Below are 15,341 nucleotides of genomic sequence, written 5' to 3' on the forward strand. Positions count from 1 at the left end.
TTTTTCTTTGTTTTGCTAGATAATTCCATTTTTTTTCAAACAATCTCACATATTCTGTATTGGAGCTTATCACTAATTCAATATATAGCCCAGGTTGACCTCAAACTAAGAGTAATGCTCCTATTAGAATTATAAGCATTAGCCACTGTGCCCAGTTTATTTTTAAATCAGAAGTTATGAAGGAGAACTGAGTCATACGATCTTCAACATTAAAGTTCTTGAGTGTTTTGGTTACACAGAAAAAGAAAAATTAACCTGATTCACAAAGTTTGCATGGCAATTTTAATGTTCTTCACTTAATCTAGCTTGAATCCAAGATTAACATACAAGAACTTTTTTTAAACTCACAATTCCCTAGTTAATACTATCTAGCAACTGCTTTTATATTTATAAATGCAGAGTCAGAAGTACGCAGAACTCAAAACTATTAATAAAGCAGTTACACAAGAGGAATGACTTTTTATTCACTGGTTACTGCAAAACCCACAAGAATATCAACAAGATATAAACAAACAAATTTGCACTAACTGAGTCTGGTGTCCATGTGCCACTGTAGCGTACTTTCTACCTTATTTAACTAATGCAGACATACACAGGCATGAATCCAAACTACCAATGCACAACAATCTTTCTAATCAACAATTTATAAGAAGGGAAGTTTTATTCCACCACTCCCCTCAAAAACTGTTACTTGGATATAGGCTAAATAAAGCATTGCATTCTCCAAATGTGTTTAGTTTTTTAAAATTACAGACAAGCTTATTTATTACAAGGAAGAGTTATACATTTAGACTTTAACACTACAGAAAGACATATTAAGAGTGTGTTAGAACTTAAGTGAAAGGTCTTCAAACATGAAAGTATGCTCACTTCTGAAAGCGATGGAAGTTTAGTCACAAAGGTGGTTTAGGAATAAGCTCAGGGATCACATAACAGGGAGGTAGTACTCAGTAAATGATCAATCATAACCATGAAGATCTCTTCCAATTTTGTTCACCTGACTACATGGTAATCAAAACTTACATGGACTTCAATATGAATCTAACATTAGATAAGCTTTGTGTCACCTTAACTTTTCAACACACTTAAATACTACATATTGATGTTTTTGTTTTGTTTTTTAAGATTCTTATGTTATGTGCCTTGGTGTTTTACCTGCATGTATGTCTGTGTGAGCATGCCAGATCCTCTAGAACTTGAATTACAAACAGTGGCTGCTATGTAGGTGCTAGAAACTGAACCTAGGTCCTCTGAAAGAACACTCAATGATCTTAACCACTGAGCCACCTCTCCAGCCCCTCTGTTTTGTTTTTTGGAGACAGTGTTTCTCTGTGTGGCCCTGGCTGGCCCCAAACGTAAGTGGTGGGATTAAAGGAACCACCAGTACACCCAGCTTTACACTTTCATAAGTATTGGTGAATTGTGAGCACTTTGGCCTTATCTGGATGAAATGCAACACTAATCAAGCTTCAGACAGTCACATAATCTAAGAGTCCAGCAATAACTATACCAAGGCAGTCACATAATCTAAGAGTCCAGCAATAACTATACCAAGGCAGTCACATAATCTAAGAGTCCAGCAATAACTATACCAAGGCAGTCACATAATCTAAGAGTCCAGCAATAACTATACCAAGGCAGTCACATAATCTAAGAGTCCAGCAATAACTATACCAAGGCAGTCACATAATCTAAGAGTCCAGCAATAACTATACCAAGGCAGTCACATAATCTAAGAGTCCAGCAATAACTATACCAAGGCAGTAGGAGCTAAGATGATGAAGATGAAGGAAGAGGATAATGACCACCACCACACAGATTTCAGAGCCAGTAAAATGGAATCAGTAACAGCTGGAGATTTGACTAAGTGGTAAGAATGCCAGGTTCTTTCCCAGAGGATCCAGCTTCCTGCCCCAGCACCCAGCTGAAACTTCAGTTCCAGGAAATCTGGTACACCTCTTCTGGTCTCCCCAGGCACCAAGCACACATGTGGTACCACAGACAAACATGCAGGCAAAACACTTGAACACATAAAATAATAAATAAAAGGGGGGGGGAGCACTGAAACAATGAGTGGAAGAATAAAGATAAATGCATTTTCTTACATTTAGAGTTAAAGAGTATCAGTAATAAATTTCTAAAAACATCTCTAAAGGTTTGTTCTTGGACCTGGGCAGACGGCTTAGCTGGTAAAGTATTTGCAATGTAAATATGAGAACTTGAGTGTGGATCCAAAGCACACTTTTATAGTAGCCTGCTTTTAAACTCCAGCACCGAATGACAGAAACAAGAGGATTGGAGGGAGCAGAAAGAAGGTCTGGCAGCCAATTACTGAGCTTCAGGTTCAATGAGAGACCCTGCCTCATAAAAACAAGGCAAAGATGGCCAAAGAGTTGACTTAGTGGTTAAGGGCATTTGCTCCTATTGTGGAGAACCACGGTTAGATTTTCAGCACTGGAACTGTAGTTTACAACCATTCCTAACTCCAGTTCTGATAACTAATGTCTTCTGATCTCTGTGGAAACCAGGCATGCATGTGCTACACATACCATGCAGGCAAGACACTCATACACATAAAATAAAATCTTAAAAACACAAAAACGGGTCAAGTCACAAAGGAAGACACTTCACATCTACACAGGCACCACTGCATAAATAAAGTAGTATTCTCCCGGGGTTGGGGATTTAGCTCAGTGGTAGAGCACTTGCCTAGCAAGTGCAAGGCCCTGGGTTCAGTCCCCAGCTCCGAAAGAAAAAAAAAAAAAGTAGTATTCTCCCTTTAGAAATAGTGTTTCTCTGACTGTGCAGTACCAAGAGTGTCTGGCTAATGTGCACAAGGCTCTGGATCAGGTCCTCAGTAACGGTTGCCAAACTCACACAAGGGGCGTTAGGTAAAGAAAGAGAAAGCAAGCATATGTTGTCTAGTATATTGATACCAATAACAATTAATTTCAAGATGCTACTCTTCCATTACCTTTTGTTATTTCTGTTGTAAAGAAAATGCTGGGCTTTGTGGACCATGATCTACATACGACACTCCAGACATTATATTATACTTTATTCTTTTTAAATACTTACAATGGAATGAAAAGCAAACCAAAATGTTATAATGGCAATTTTGTTTTAAAAGTTTATTTATTTTCAAGACACGGTCTTGCCATGTAGGCAGACCTGGAGTTCGGTATGTAGACTAGGCTGGCTAAGAGATCCTTCAACATCTGATCCCTGAGTGCTGAGACAAAAGAGTATACCCCTATACACAGCTGGTCTGAATTTCTCTTGAGGATGTCTGCATGCAAGTTGGGTCTTTGTGGTGCTGGAGACCAAACCCAAGATATTTAACATACGGCGCAAATAGTAAGCCCCTAATCTACAATATTATTAACCTTCAACAACTGTTTTTTTTGAGCCAGAGTTCCACTGTGTAGTTCAGGTTGACTCACTGTACAACCCAGATTATCTTTGAACTGTCAATCCTCCTGCCTCCAAATCCTTGTGTATGCCATTATATCTAGTTATAAAATATAAAATGGATAGACTTCTTACTGTATTGTATTTTATTTATAGGTTATAGCAATGGTTACAAGTCAGAATCCATTGACTAATTCTGTTCAAGTCAGTCTCATGGGAACAAGAAAGTAATTCTAGTAAAGCAAAAAAATTCAATACGAGACAAAAGATTCACACCTGTTTTAATTTATTGTTTAAAACATTTTGTTTTGTTCAAAATGGGTTTCCCTATGTGGGTATCCTAGAACTTGCTCTGTAAACCAGGATGGCACCGAACTCAGAGATCCACCTGCCTCTCTGCCTCTGCCTCTCTGCCTCTGACTCTGCCTCCTAAGTACTGGAATTACAGAAATGCATCACAATCACCTGGTCGTAAGATATTTTATGACAACTTTGGCAAGTAATTTAATTATTCTTATGTTCAACTTCCTTATTCATAAAATATCAAAATAGCATCTATTCTTTTTTGGTTTTTGAGTCAGAGTCTTATATCTAGAAGTCACAGAGTACTGGAAGTAAACACCATCATGCCTGGGCTCATTTTCTTCTTGCTTTTTTTCTTAACTATTTATTATTTGAGAATTTAGAGAGTCTCATACAATACATTTTGATCATAATCCTTCTCCTCCCAACTCCTTCCAGATCTTTCTCTACCTCCTTTTGCACCCAACTTCATGTATTATAAGTATGCATCACCATGCCCTGCTTTTCTGAGTTCTAATGATTAAGCGTGGGTTCTCGTGTTCAAAAGGTGACCACTCTAATTAATGACCAGCTCTCATAAAAATAGCATTTAAGGGACTGGGAGTGTAATTCAGAGGCAGAGCAATGTATGAATGAGGACCCTGCGACTAACTAACCAAATAAATAAATACAAACTAGAAGGATAGGTCCTAGACATAGGGTGGCATACTAAGATTCTTAACTTTGGAAACCAAGCAAGACCAAGTCCAGAAACAGAGAACCATAGAAACTAGGTCAAAGCAACTAGGAAAAAGATGGGCAAAGCAAGTGGCATCTTTAGTACCCTTTACCTACCCACCACCCACCTTTTTCAGTACTTCTACCAAGCAACTTGACCATCTATCCCAAGACACTGCTGACAGACAGCATGGTAGATCTGACCTTACAACCCCAATGTGTTCACATTCTAACACCTAGCATCTGAGACTATATAACAATGCAAGGGGAAATTAGTCTTGTAACTAGAACTAAGGTTGATACGCAACTGACCTTGAGGTAAGATCACCCTGTATCATGCATGTTAGTCCTTCAGAAAAAGGCAGAATGAGAAATGTGAAGGTGCTCTGATACTGGAGGATGGAGCAAAGTTTCAAGCCAAAGAATACAGTAGTATTTATTAGTGGAAAAGGACCCCAAAAAAAGTATTCTCCCCTCAATCTTCCAGAAAAATACACTACTGACACCCTGAGCTTTTGCCTACTACTGATAGCTAATTCAGACTTCTAACTTTAAACCACACACACACACACACACACACACACACACACACACACACACTTTTAATGTGACTAAATGACTGGCATCCTAGAGAAAATGGAACAAAGCACAAAAATTCCTGAGAAGGAATCGGGAGAGCTGTAGTTTATGCCAATGAATCAAATAGTAAGACAGACATGAGACACAGCTGTATTCTAGCCTTTGGGAGGCAGATGCAGGAAAAACACTAACAATCAGAGCAATACATGATGAGCCTGTCTCAACATACAAAACAAATAGAAATTTTAGAATTGGAGGCTATAATTATTTTCCTCTGGAAGAGAAGCCAGTGATCTTTTTTTTTTTTTGTTCTTTTTTTTTTTTTTTCCGGAGCTGGGGACCGAACCCAGGGCCTTGCGCTTCCTAGGCAAGCGCTCTACCACTGAGCTAAATAAATCCCCAACCCCGAAGCCAGTGATCTTAACCACTGAACCTTTTCTCCAGTTCCCCAAAATGCAGTTTTGTTTTTTTAAGTTCTTTGCATTTTAAAGTTATTGTTATTCAAGTATGACTACAGGCCTATACAATGTTGGGATACTGAGGCATAAAAATCATAAATTCAAGGCAAGCTTGGGTTAAATAGCAAGTTAAGGCTTGTCTGAGCTATATATAGAGCAAAACCACTTTCTCAAACAAGCAAGCATGTCTGGGGGATGTCTCTCAGGGCAAAGTATCAGCCGATCAAGTACAGGCCCTGGCACCACATGCACACACACACACAAAATTAAAAAAAAAATGACTGTGTTGTTTTCTGGGTTCCATTGTAAGAATGGTATGGAGGTTTTTTGTTTTGTTTTGTTTTCTTTTCTTTTGTTTTTTCCCTTAGTGAGCACTGTGGAACACATCTCTAATTCCAGCAGTCACAAGGCAGAGGTGGGCAGATCATTCTGAGTTTGCGGTCAGTCTGGTCTACATAGTTTTTCAGGACAGCCAACACTTCATAAAGAGACCCTATCTCAAAAAAATTTTTTTCCTTGTCCTCGAAAGTCCAAAAAACTCCATTAATAAGCCTAGTCATTATTTCCTTTGTGTTTAGTCATGAGATAAAATCAGATTTTTTGCTGTGGGCATGTTTCTTTATTGCTTTTGGAAACTCTACCATCCTCCTTTACTTATGTTCTTCTGCGGCTTTAGCCACACATATATTTGCACCTTTATTAGTTCTCCTGTGTTTACTGGCCTGCTTGTTAGAGTACTTCTTTTCTCCATGCTTCAGTTCCAATAATTCCTATTGACCTCTTTTGTCTAATATGCTATTAAATGCACCTTAATTAGTGCTTAATTTTAGATACTGTATCTTCCAATTTAAGTTCCAGGGGATACAAAGTCCTCTTCTGGCATCCCTGGACATGCATTACACAAACATACAAAGGCAAAACACACATAGTATTTTTAAAATATCAGGATTTAAAATTATTTTTTAAAAGTTTGAGATATAGTTTAATGACAGGATTTGTCTTGCATGCTCCCACATCCTGCGCCCAAAGAAAATGAGATAAAACTAGTTACAAAAAACGTCATGGATTCCTATATTGAACCTAGAATTCTCCTGAGTACCACTACTGCAGTAAGTAAAATGAGTGAGAGCAGCGATCTCCTAGTCTTGTCATTTCACTATAAAGTCAGAACACCAAAAACTTAAGTCAGTACATTAGGTTATTGAAATTTCTAAGAATTCTCATTCCTAAAAATCTCTGGAAATACTAGTTCATAACATTATGTGAATCTTCCAAATAGTAATCTATTTTTATTATATAATTCTTCGATATTAGGAAGCTATTTCACAAAGGCAGATAAAGCTTCTCAAAATTCTAAATCACATAAACCTCAAATTCAGCAACATTTTAGCTGTTTTCCTTGAATAAAAACCTAAATGACCATAATTTAATATATGTTTCAAGTAAAAATGCTGTCTTTTCAACATTTGGCTTATAAGTCAAAAGTTGAGTACAATTTTTTTTAAAGATTTATTTATTCATTTATTATATATAAGTACACTGTAGCTGTCTTCAGATACACCAGAAGAGGGCATCGGATCTCTTTACAGATGGTTGTGAGCCATCATGTGGTTGCTGGGAATTGAACTCAGGACCTCTGGAAGAGCAGTCGGGTGCTCTTAACCGCTGAGCCATCTCTCCAGCCCCGAGTACAATTTTTTTACGTCAAACAATCATACTTTAGTTTGCAGAAGTATTTTAATGCATACACCCCACTTTAACCCACAAGCTGAGAAGATGTACATTTACAGCATAATAAAACTAGCAAGCCAGGTATGGTAGCACACACATTTGTGACCCTAGCAGTTGAGAAGCTGCAGGGGAGGAAATCTACATAGTTAGTTCTGGACCAACTTGGACTATGCAATTTTAGACCCTGTACAAAAAAAAAAAAAAAAAAAAAAAAAAAAAAAAAAAAAGAACTGGTATTGAACTTACTGTCTCATTTAGAATAAGTGAAAGTGTGTGTGGTGAGGAAGAACATGATGACTTATCAATATATTAAAGTAACTCTTGCTATGTATCTTAAGTTTTATCTACTCACTGCTTCTACACCATGAATAAATGCTAAAACATTTATAAAGAGAAATAACACCTTGTCAAACAGCTCCTTTGTGGACAATCCTTTGAAAATCAACTGGTAATACCATTATGTCAGTTCATATAAAGAGCCAAGGAATGACACAAATTTAAATGTTAGATCTAAACAGTCTTTAGGCTAGACATGGTGGTACATGCCTTTTTTTTTTTTTTTAAGATTTATTTATTTCTTATACGTGAGTACACTGTAGCTATCTTCAGACACACCCGAAGAGGGTATCGGATCCCATGACAGATGGTTGTGAGCCACCATGTGGTTGCTGGGATTTGAACTCAGGACCTTTGGAATAGCAGTCAGTGTTCTTAACCACTGAGCCATCTCTCCAGCCCGGTACATGCCTTTAAATCAGCTCTCAGTGGGCAGAGCCAGGCAGATCTCTTAGTTCAAGGCCAGCTTAGTCTGCATAGCAAGTTTCAGGCCAGCCAGGGTAATATAGTGAGACCTAGTAACAAAAAACAAAGATTAAGTAAAGGGGCTTTTAAAAGTTTGTGCTCTTAACAAGTAGTGAGTGTTAACACATCCCTTTAATCCCAGCAGAGGGAGGTAGCTGGATCTCTGAGTTTGAGGCCAGCCTGGTCTACAGAGCAAGTTTCAGGCCAACCAGGCTACACAGTTGAGACCTAGTCTCAAAAACAAAACAAAACAAAACAAAACAAAAAAAACCAAAAACAAAAACAAAACAAAGATTAAATAAGGGGACTTTTGAAAGCTTGCCCTCCTAGTCGGGTGTGGTAACATACCCTTTTAATTCCAGAACAAACAATCAGGTGGATCTGAATTTGAGGTCAGCCTGGTCTGCAAAGCTTCCAGAACAGCCAGAGAGCTACACAGAGAAAAACCTGTCTCCAAACCTATCCAAAAAAAAATAAAAGCTTGTCCTCTTAGAATTTAAACACTGTAGTCTCACATTATTCACATTTGCAGCATCCAGAAGCCATAAAATAATTTACTAGTACTTAAAAAATAATCTTATTTGGCTTCCTTTAGTTTACAGACTATCTGATAAATAAGGATTAATTTCAAAATGTTTACCTAGTATTTTTCTTTCAGACTACGTAAGTATGCTGTACGTTGTGCACACAAAGACCAGGGAGTTTCAGCTTTTATTAAAGCCCTCCTATTTAGTCAAGTAGAAAGACTTAGATATAAAGAGCACTATATTACAAGCTCTTGTGGGCTACACAAAATATCCATATAAAGTGCTAAGCAAACAAGAAAGCATTGGAAAGGTAGATGAAGAGACTCCAGCAAAAGATGAAGAAATCCTGAAGTAGTTCAAGAGAAAAGCTATTACAAGAGGTTGCAGCACAGATAGAGACAGGGAGCTCTCTAAGTGTATGTTATAAACACTACAGTCAGGGCTGTGGGAGACTAGGCACAACAACAGTTGAGATGGAAAAACTAGATGACGCTGAAGTGGAAACTGACTGCCACTGGAGCATGAGCTGTACTTTCAACAACAACAAAATCTCTTTTTGGCAAAAGAATAACCTCTACAGGTGTTTGACAGCACTATGGCAGGTGAAAACCAAAATAAAACTAAAGACCCACAATTAGGATCAGTTATTAAGAGAAACAGGAAAAAAGGTAATCAGTCTGACCTCCATTGACTGGTAGAAAATTTAGAAAGAGAACGAAGGATGGCTCTCAACAGTTAAGATTAGGTAAGTTAATCAAAGAGCTGCTCCCACAGAAAGAGAAAGAAGGGTCTAACCAAAATGTCCCAGTGCTAGGAGAAACCCCACAGTAGTGACTCTGAGTTGTAAACTCTTGCTAAGAACCAGGAGATACCTGCCTCTACAGTTAGCTGTTTTTAAAACTTAGAAAATGGTCAGATATACTGTCAAACTAATTGGAATCAGTACACGAAGTATTTCTTAAAATTGAAAAATTATATCTAAAAGATACACTGTCAAGTAACTAGAATTGGTATTTTAAAAAAAATTATAGCTATTTCTAGTATATCTAAATAAATGTCTCAATATTAAGGAAATGTTACTGATATTTCAGTATTTTGTGTATTTTTGCCAAAGCGTATGTATAAAGTCACTTCTGACAATCCCATTAAAAGGGGCTAACGAGAGGAAAGAAAAACAGCTATTGAGCAATGTGTACACTTTAAAACATTACATGGTAAACTCCTATAATATATGCCACTCCTGATTTCAACTCTAAATTTTAGCTTAAAAACCAGAACTAATTTTTTTTTAAGTAAAGCTTTGAAAATTTGACTTGCCAGAACTGCTCAGTAACAACTTTCAAGCTTTGTTCTAAAATTCCATACTATACAACAATTTACCCAGCCATCTACTGCTATACACCCTAAGACATGAAATGACATTATCCCACCGTAAGACATGAGATGACATTATTCCACCATAAGACATGAAATGACATTATCCCACCATAAGACATGAGATGACATTATTCCACCATAAGACATGAGATGACATTATTCCAAACAAAGCTGCACGGGCACTTAGCCCTGAATTAAAGCTGAAAAAAACCAAAATTTTTGGAAAAGAAATTAAATCGGGGTTGGGGATTTAGCTCAGTGGTAGAGCGCTTGCCTAGCAAGCACAAGGCCCTGGGTTCGGTCCCCAGCTCCGAAAAAAAAAAAAAGAAAGAAAAAAAGAAAAAAAAAGAAATTAAATCATATGATTGCAAAAGTCTATTATAGCTCAAAAGGACAGGCTTTTAACTGAGCATCATAGGCAAAGCTGATCTCCTGAGTTCAAGGCTAGCCTGGTCTACACAGACTTCCAGAATAGCCAGGAATAAAGAAAGAGCCTGTCTTAAAAGAAAAAAAGGAAAAGGAAAAGGAAAAAGAAAAAAAAAAACTTTTAGGTTTTGAACTAAAAATAATAAAGACTGACACTATTGTCACCATGGTTCCAAAGGATCCAGTCAACCTAAATTAGAATCATGATCATTTTCTCATCCAAAAGGTAGTAATCATCAAATACAGTCTAAACATATTCTTCTACTTATATTACCTTATGTAGTAATTAAGCTATTTATAGTTATTAATGTAGTTAACATTAGAAGAAAAATAACAAAAAAAGTTGCTGGAGAGATAGTTTAGCAGGTAACACCAGATGCTCTTGCAGTACAAGAGTTCAGTTCCCACCATCTACTAAGGGCAGCTCACAACCATGGGTCACTACAGCTCCAGGGATGCTGTGCCCTCTTCTGGCCTTTGCAGGCATCCATATACCCACACATATACACAATTTTAATAAAGTCTCTTTTTTTCCAATTTAAAAAAAAAATACAAATAAAAAAATAGTGGCTAGCCAAAACAGAGGGCACCCTGTTGTGGTTAGCACTTGGTGTGTATGACACATTTGTAGTCCTGGCACCCCAGAAGCTGAGGCAAGACCATCATCGAGCTCAGGAGTAGACCAGCCTGGTCAACGTAGGGAAATTCCATCTTAAAATAACACAAAATAAAATAAGTTGAAAAGCAGGAAGAGGGGAAAAAATGAATATATGCTATGTCATAAATAGAATGATACAGCCTGAGTTCCAGGACGCCCTGAGCTGTGCAATCAGACTCCTGTCTCAAAAATACATACACAAATATATTAGGTCCTGGGTATAGCTCAGGGATAGAATACTTGCCTAGCATATGCCAGGCCCTGAGTCAAACTACAGGAGAATTCAAAGTTTAAGGAAAACAAGAACTATATATAAAACCCTGCTTGGTTTGTTTTGTTTTGTTCTGTTTTTTGAGACAGAATCTCACTATGTAGCTTTGGCTGTCCTCGAATGCACTATGTGGATCAGGCTGCCCTCAAATAGAGATTAACCTGACTCTGCCTCCATAATGTTGGGATTAAAGGCATGCACCAATATGCCTCACTCCTCAAAGCAAATTTTTTTTTTTTTTTGGTTCTTTTTTTTGGAGCTGGGGACCGAACCCAGGGCCTTGCGCTTCCAAGGCAAGCGCTCTACCACTGAGCTAAATCCAACCTCCAAAGCAAAATTTTTAATTGACCATTTGATACCAATTAGGCAACTAGTTTAACTTGAAAACACTTAACATCTCAAAGCATTGAAAATTAGCCTTTCTCTTTAATTCTACAAGTGGACTTATACCAAGAAATAAGAAAACATTCTACGTATGACCTCTGAGGATATGTGTACTTCTAAATTAAAAACTGTAAAAAGCCAGCAATAGGTTAAACAAATTAATGTGTAATCACTATGTTCTTTAACAGAGTAGTTACTTATTAGAGAAAGTTCTTCAGAAATTCTTTCTGGTTTTGAAACCTGCTTTTTCTCCCCACTGAAATCAAATTACACACAATCATTTTTTTTTTAAAAAATATGTATGGCTATCTATGCAGGTCCCAGAAAACTAGCTACAGCTCACATTTTGAAGTTTCTTGGTAGCTTATTTTGCCTCTAAGTTTCTCTTTACTGATGAGATTTCTTTTCTTACACTGTACACATATTACCCGTGCAATGCTTTGAATTTAAATACCTAAAACAGAATCAAGCCTAGTTTAGATGTATAAGAATATTAATTAGTTCAAGAAAAGGTGGTATGGAATATATCCTACCTTTGACTTGACTGGTATTTCTAAATATGAACTTTCAACAAGAAATACATGTTCAGGTGTTCATAAATCCAGCCTCGGACTGGAGAGGTGGCTCAGCGGTTAAGAGCACTGACTGCTCTTCCAGAGGTCCTGAGTTCAATTCCCAGCAACCACATGGTGGCTCACAACCATCTGTAATGGGATCCGATGCACTCTTCTAGTGTGTGTACCTACAGTGTACTCATAAAAATAAAAATATATCTTAAAAAAAAAATCAGTCTTACTTATAAAGACTAGAATAATGAAGCAAGAAAATGTGGAAAAGTACTCCCCCCCCATCCCTGATTTTTACAGGTCTTAGTAGTTCATCAGCATTTATTCTTCTTTAAACCACAAATGATGTCATGCATATCTGCTACCTGACCTGGTAACTCAGATAAATCTAGGAACTGACAAAACTGGATGAGATTTAACTAAAGTAAAATACACATTTATAAGTCAGTTATTTCTGATAAATACCCTTGAGTTATTTATAATGCCAGTAAGCTAGGTGAGTTTAAAAACATCAGGTTTTATCTCACTGCGTGTAAATAAAAATAATTCAAGTTTTAACCGCAAATTCCTTGCTAATGCAATTCCTTTTTGTTTATTAAATAAAGGGAAGAAAGAAATCTGGATTATCTAAGGACTAGAGCAATGAAACTTAATCTGACTTCTACAATCCTTTCACTTATTTCCGAGGCACCATCATCTACATTGAAACTTGAGATTTCCACTACTAACAACACTAGATGAGATTTCCCATTTTTCCAAGTACATTCTTTAATGCCTAGATCTGCAAAACGGTGCTTAGTGGATGAGACCATACACATGTTAGCCATGGAAATTCAGCAAGTAGGCAGTGACACTGATAATCTGTCCATGAATATTAAGCTAACCAATTCTAATAAAGTTTAAAAGGAAGCAATGTGCTTGAAAACAAGAGTAACTTCTTGTTCCTATGTAGTTTCCTTCCATGTAACTACTGTTACAGTTAAAATGAATCAAGATTTCACTCTGATTTTTCATTTTGCAACACTGAGGGCTGAATGAATCTAGAGCCTCTAACTTTTGCTCTTCCACTGACCTGTATCCTCATCCCCCTTTTTACTCTATATTGAGACAGCGTCTCACCAAGTTGCCCAGGACAGCCTTGAGTTTACTCTGTAGTCCGGGTAGGACTTGAACTTGCCATCATCCATCTGCTTCAACCTCCTAAACAGCTGAAATTTCCGCCTTTCACCACAGGATCACGTGTCATCTTTACTTTCCAATCATCCCATTCGTAACTTTTCCCCCAAACGAATGGAAATTAATTTCCTAAAGCTCAAAAACTCTGATGTATATAGTGTTAAATGAGATGCAGTTACTGGCCTGAAGCAAGTTTTAACTGTCTATGCACAAAATAGAAACCTACAGAGAAAGGAGTTCAGAAGCTGGAATGCCTCTTTCTAATTCACAATAGAGTTTTGTCCAATTAGACAACACTGCGTTTTATTGTTGCTGAAGCTGCAAGAGTGGATAGGAAATCTGCAGTAACTATTCCAACAGCTTCCATCAAGTTACATGTTACCATCAAGTTACATGTTACCACTGGAAGTAGTAGCAGGCAGGTCCCAAACAGAAAATATGTCCCTCCCCTCCCCCTAAATGTAGGCATAAGTCTCAAAATCAGAAAATAAGGCCCATCAGCACCTCTTCCGAGAAATAGTTCCCTTCCCCCACCTTTAAGTAGCCACTTAAGACTGCCAAGGAGATCCATTTCTTTATTAGCCGGTGCCCACTTGGGGCAATCGTACACCAAAGCTGCTCTGAAGGGCCTGCCCTAATCCCATATGAAACTGCTCAAGAGACTCAAGGACTAGGATAAACCTTGCGAAAAGGGCCGGGGTCTTTCTGACACCTCTTCCATACTCACCACCTCACCCCGCTCTAGCCCGCCCCTGTATCCCATCCTCACTTCTGAGGAAAGGCACTCTGGCCGTAGTCATGCTGGAACGGCCGGCCATAGCCGCTCAGGCAGCCCCAGGCCTCCGCCATGCCAGGACTCCGGGAAGCACCGCCCAAGCGCACCTCCCGACCGGCCGGCAGGGCAGACAGGCCCGGGACCAGCCAGGCCCTGGCCTGCTCTTCCGCGCCGCACAGGCCGCCTGAGTCCGCTCCCCAAGCCGGCTCCAGGGCCAGATGGCGTGGCAGGGCCCCTCACCTGGATGACCTCGTTGACCTCCCGGATACATTCCACCATGTGCTGCAGGATCTGTTCGGCCGTGAGCACCTCGTAGCGGTAATCTTCCTCCTGCTCGTGCCCCGGGCCGCCGCCGCCACCGCCACCGCCGCCACCGCCTCCGGGACCCAGAGCGCTGCCGCCGCCGCCGCCAGTCTCCCCGCACAGCAGTCCGTCCCGCTCCCCGCCGACGCCCAGCCCGGGCTCCACCAGCTCCACCTCGCCGAGATCCAGGTTATCATCGTCCGGCTCATCCTCGTCGTCGTCCTCCTCCTCCTCGGCGCCGCTGTCCTCCTCGCTGCACTCCTCGTCCTCGTCGAACTCGTAGTTGTAGCCCTCGTCCGAGTCCATGGCGCGACGCGCGCGGGCCTGGCAGACGCTGGCCGCGGCGCGGAGAGGGCGGGGACGCCGAGGCCCCGGCTCTCGCTCCGGCTCCGGCTGCTGTCCGGACGCAGGCCTGGTTCCGGCCCCGTGGGCCGCGGCTGCTCCCCGGGTGCGGCGGTTGGAGGCGGGCGGCGGCGGCGGCCGGGAGGGCGCGGAGCAGAGCGGGAGGGAGCGCGGGGGCCGCTTACTGCCGGCCTCAATCAGACGCCGCTCCGCTCCGGGCTCGGACGGAAAACAGTCCCCAGCGCCACCTCCGCGGCCGCTGCTACCGCTACTGAGCCAACAAAGGGGCGTGCGTCACCGCGCCGTGCTGCGTCATCGCGTCGGTCCTCTGTACGTCACCGCGCCACGCCCCTTGGCCCCTGCGTAGTAATTGAGGAGACCCCACGGCCCGGCCTGAGGAGGACGGGAGTGCGGCGGCGCGGCGGTGGCCAGTCTAGACTGAGAAGCTGTAGGTCCTTGACGTGAGGAGGCTGAGGCCTTCCGGTCGTGGGGAGGAGTCCGGGGAGCGGCCAAGCGGTGGTTTTCGTGGCGGACCT

At 40.3% G+C, this 15,341-nt stretch overlaps 1 protein-coding gene across 3 annotated transcripts in view; it reads right to left on the reverse strand.

Moving 5' to 3' along the window:
- The window catches only part of Arih1 (ariadne RBR E3 ubiquitin protein ligase 1), a 102,450-nt gene extending 87,334 nt beyond the window's left edge, over nt 1-15,116 (reverse strand). The window contains exon 1 of one of the 3 annotated variants that reach the window (NM_001013108.3): nt 14,401-15,040. In NM_001013108.3, the coding sequence (NP_001013126.2) occupies nt 14,401-14,769 (369 nt within the window). In that variant the 5' untranslated portion in view covers nt 14,770-15,040. Of the gene's footprint in view, nt 1-14,400 lie in introns of all 3 variants that reach the window. The other 2 variants (XM_063265127.1, XM_063265128.1) reach the window with 2 other exon arrangements.
- Between the last annotated feature and the right edge of the window lie 225 nt (nt 15,117-15,341).

The sequence above is a fragment of the Rattus norvegicus genome, chromosome 8 (genome assembly GCF_036323735.1).
Source record: "Rattus norvegicus strain BN/NHsdMcwi chromosome 8, GRCr8, whole genome shotgun sequence".
Classification (NCBI taxonomy): Eukaryota; Metazoa; Chordata; class Mammalia; order Rodentia; family Muridae; genus Rattus; species Rattus norvegicus.